The sequence below is a fragment of the Panthera tigris genome, chromosome C2 (assembly GCF_018350195.1).
Source record: "Panthera tigris isolate Pti1 chromosome C2, P.tigris_Pti1_mat1.1, whole genome shotgun sequence".
Taxonomy (NCBI): Eukaryota; Metazoa; Chordata; class Mammalia; order Carnivora; family Felidae; genus Panthera; species Panthera tigris.
Genome location: NC_056668.1, coordinates 45938390 through 45942879, shown reverse-complemented (window position 1 = coordinate 45942879; position 4490 = coordinate 45938390). Strand labels below are relative to the sequence as shown.

At 32.7% G+C, this 4490-nt stretch overlaps 1 protein-coding gene across 1 annotated transcript; it reads right to left on the bottom strand.

Annotated features, from left to right (window-relative positions):
• Positions 1–3297: 3297 nt before the first annotated feature.
• Positions 3298–4227, bottom strand: LOC102968042 (olfactory receptor 5K1-like). The gene has a single exon (XM_015543714.2). The coding sequence runs from the start codon at positions 4225–4227 to the stop codon at positions 3298–3300; it is 930 nt and encodes a 309-aa protein (XP_015399200.2).
• Between the last annotated feature and the right edge of the window lie 263 nt (positions 4228–4490).

The window sequence follows — 4490 nt, the reverse complement described above, 5'->3', positions numbered from 1 at the left end:
CATGAAAGAAAAAACCCCAGAAGTTTCTTCTAGATTACAAGAAGCTATAGAATAATAACCAAAAGTAAATAGTGACATTTAATTGAATTCCTGATGAAAAAATAAATTGCTATCAAGGACAATTTGGGAAAAATGGGAAAAATTTTAATGTGAACATTGTATTAGGTGATGTTAAATTTCTTGAGGATAGTAATGATATGACAATGTAGGAAATGTCTTTGTTCTTTTGAGATATATGTTGAAGGATATGTGGGTAAACTGTCATAGTGTCATCATATATATGTATATATACATATGTGAATTAAATATATATATGTACACATTTATAGATGGATTACCAGGCAATATGGTAAAATGTTAATTAATAATCTTGGTTTAAAAAAATTCATGAGCATTCTCTCAACTTTTCTGTAGGTTTGAAATATTTCAAAATAAATTTAAAGGAAAATGTCACTGATTCACATTTTCTTGAATCTCTGCCCACTTTACAGCTTAGTTTCTTGAATGTTTTCCTCTCTTGCTACTTTTACTTCTCTGAGCTGTGTACAATGTGACTTAGTGGTTAGGAACATGGATTCTGGAGCTAGATAGCCTGTATTTGATCCCTGAACTCCAAATTAATATTTCTGTGGACAAATTGTGCAGTTTCTGTGTCCCCCATTTTTTCAGTGGGGTTATAGGAAATTAAAATATAGAAATAAAAGTAAAATATGTAACAAAACACCAAATAGTTAAACGGATACTGGTGAAAAGTTATTTATAAGCTAAAAGAATGTCTGAGAATTAATTTAAAATCAAGTATAAAATGAAAGATGAGGCAAGAGACATGAATGTATTAGTTAATATTTATTCAGCTGCAATAAAAGCATTTTTCCCAAACAAGTTTAACAGTTAGAAGGTCTATTAAATTTTGAAACCAGAAGGGATGGTTAATTCCAGTGACTCTGGGTTTGTTTCTATGTGATTCCCTCAGCTATGTGCTCTTGTGTGTGTTGACTTCATCTCTAGGCTGGTTTCTCCCTTGATGGCAAAATGGATGTAGACTGTGCCAGATTTCATATCCACACAGCATGACATTCAGAGGAAGGAAGACTACCTTTTTTGTGGATCTGTTTTAAAATAAAGGAACCACGTATTCCAGAAACTTCTACAAAATTACCTCTTTTGTTTCATTGGCCCCAAATACGTCATGTACTCTTCCCTTAACAGACCTCTAGGATTCAGTGTTACTAAGAGTTGGGGGTGGATGGTACAGAAATACATAACAAAACTTGTGGTACCCCTAGGAAAGGGAGAGGGAATCAAAATATCCTCTAAAGTAGGGAGTGGATAAAAGGAGCAACATTCATCTAACTCAGGTATCTGGATTTCCTTTATACTCTTAAAAAGAGTTTAGGACCCTATAGAGCTTTGTTTATGTGTTTATTATTATTGATTGATTAATTCAAAAATAAAAATAACAAACCTATTACATATTAACTTAATTATATTAAAATATATTAAAGGAAATGGTTAGTGAATGGCCAAATGTGTCAGGCACCTTACTAAGTATTAGTGAAAGGAAATCAGTTATGACTAGGTTGATATTCACAGGAAGAATATAGGCTTTTATTTTATTACCCAGTAGTAGTTACAATTGCCTATTTTTTCTTTAAAATGTTGCTAATATCTGTACACTCCTCTACTTTTATTCAGTTTCAGCTCTCATTGTCTAATATATGAATCATTACAGTGAGTCTTATTGTGTCCAGCTTCATTCCATTCAATTGCCAAATGAGTTTTCTGAAAGATACAATCATATTACCCTGTTCTAGGAAAAATTTGCTGTCTGATGCCTCTGAGATAAATTCAGATTCCTTTGGGTGGCATATAAGATTCTCAATAACCTGATACACTTCCACCTTTATTTCCCATATTCAGGAACAGCTCTGAACAACAACTTTCTTACTCTCTCCATGGTTCACCTCCTTTATCCTTTATTCCCAAGGCCACACTTATTTCTATAAACATCGGCTGTGGTCATACTTATTCCTTTTTTCCTCCAAATATCATTTTTAAAATCATTTTTAGGGCACATTTTACTTTTGATACTACATAAGAACTCAGTACACAAAGCTACAGGGATCTCCATTTTCTGAACTCCCAAGCAGCATTGATACAAATTCTAGCTTGATCTGAATGACTTGGATGAACTTGAGCAAGCTACTCAGTTTCAAAGTATGAGATTTTTACTGAGAAAAAAACATGAAAAATCATGTCTAACCAATATATATGAAAGGTCTAGCTTTGTGCCTAGCAGATAGTAGGTTCTCAGTAAATTATTTTTTCTTTCATATTTGCATATATAAGTGATCAGTAAATCTTTTTTGTTCAGGTATTTAGGTATTTAGAATTTTCATTATTTTCTGCCTAATTTATGCTTTACAGCATCTCCAAATTTTTGTTAATGCCGTGAATATGTCAGTAATTTACATTGGAATCAGTACAGGTTGGTGTAATTGCTAATAACAAGACAAGTAATAATATCAGAGAGAAAAAAAATCATTTAGTTTCATGTATTCAGAATTTCACTTTACTTTTGATGCATGCCTAATCAAACGGCATGAAAATATCCAAATCCATAGGGATTTCAGAATAAATAGCATTTATTTCAACTATAGATTGATAAATAATCAGTAAACAGATACTTTATTTCAGAGAACTTGAGAGTAAAATTGACAAACACTAAAGATGAAAATATTGATTTGAAAATAGGTATTCCATGTGAATTAATATTCAAACATAATCTCTTGAATAAACTCAAAATTGAGAATCAAGTATACCCAGTTTACTTCTGACAGGTGGTGCTAAGAAGGGATTAATTCTTGAGAACTTGGAATGTGCCAGAGTTTGTAAGATTATGCTTTGAGGTTCCAAAAATTTGTCAATTCCAAATGGAGGCAATCTTTATATATACTGACTTCTATTCCTAGTATTTGTAGAAAATTGTAACTCCTTACACTTTGAAACAATTAGTTAATAGTTTAACTAATTTCATTGTGACACAGTTTATGACCTCAAGAATAATTATTTAGTTCATTCCTGCTGGGAGCTAGTGGCTTAGATTTCAAAATACATTGTAGCAGAAATTCTCCTTGCTGAACTTATTTATTTGACTTATACACTATCATGTTTTAGTAATTTAATATTTTATATACAAAGTGATCATTTTCTACTTTCTCAATATTCCATATTTTGGAAAACATTTTATCAAATTTAAGTTAATTTTCCACAGGGGATGAAATTTTTTTCAGAATGTTATAAAACTTTCTTCATAATTTTTTTCATAACATTTAATACTTCCTTATTTCTTAGACTATAGATAAAGGGGTTTAATAAAGGAATTACTAGAGTATAAAAAATAGCAACAGGTATATCTTTATCCTCTTCTTTAACTGAATTTGGTCGAATGTACACAAAAAGAAGAGAACCATAGAATATTGAGACAGAGAGAAAGTGGGATGCACAAGTAGATAAAGCTTTGCCTCTTCCTTCTTTGGACTTCATTTTGAAAATCGTGAAGAGGATGCAGAGATAAGAGATTATAACTATGATAATAGAGAAGACTTGAATTGACCCTGAAAAGATAAATATCATCAATTCATTGATAGAAGGGTCAACACAAGACAGTCTGTATAATGGAAGAACATCACAAAAAAAGTGATTAATTTGATGAGACCCACAGAAAGTTAACCTAAAGAGAAACCCTATATGAATCAAAGAATGCAAGTTTCCAGCTATGTAGGCCCCTGTGGTCATCTGAATGCAGAGTTTCTTTGACATCATGGTGTGATACTGTAGTGGGCTGCAAATGGCCACATAGCGGTCGTAGGCCATTGCTGCCAAAAGAAAGCAGTCTGTAGTTTCAGCAAGGCAGAGAAAATAAAATTGTGCCATGCATTCATAAAGGGAAATCATTCTGTCCTTAGAAAAGAAGTTCTCTAACATCTTTGGGGTAATGGCACAAGAACAACAGGAATCCATTAGAGCTAGGTTGCCCAGAAAGATGTACATTGGTGTGTGAAGATGACACTCTGTAAAAATCAATGCCACCAGGCCAAGATTCCCCACCATAGTGATCAGATAGATAGTAAGAAACACCACAAAGAGTAGGCTCTTCAATTCTGGGTGATCTGTAAATCCTATGAGGATAAACTCAGTTGTCAAGGAGTGGTTATCCTCAATCATATCCGCCTTCTCTGTTGAGATAGGAATTCTGGAGACATAAAATTCTAATTAGAGTGTGTCTAATTTTCCTTTCACATTTTAATTTTTACAACAAAGAGAGGAGCTTCTGCAAACTTCCGTTACTATCTCTGGACACAGGCACACAAATCTCTAGGGGATATTCCTTCCTCTAAAATGTCAGCTTTATAACCTCAACTCTGAAACTCTGGATTCCCAAGAATATTTTTATAATTCCAAGGAGAATTCTTACAGTGGAAAAGGTT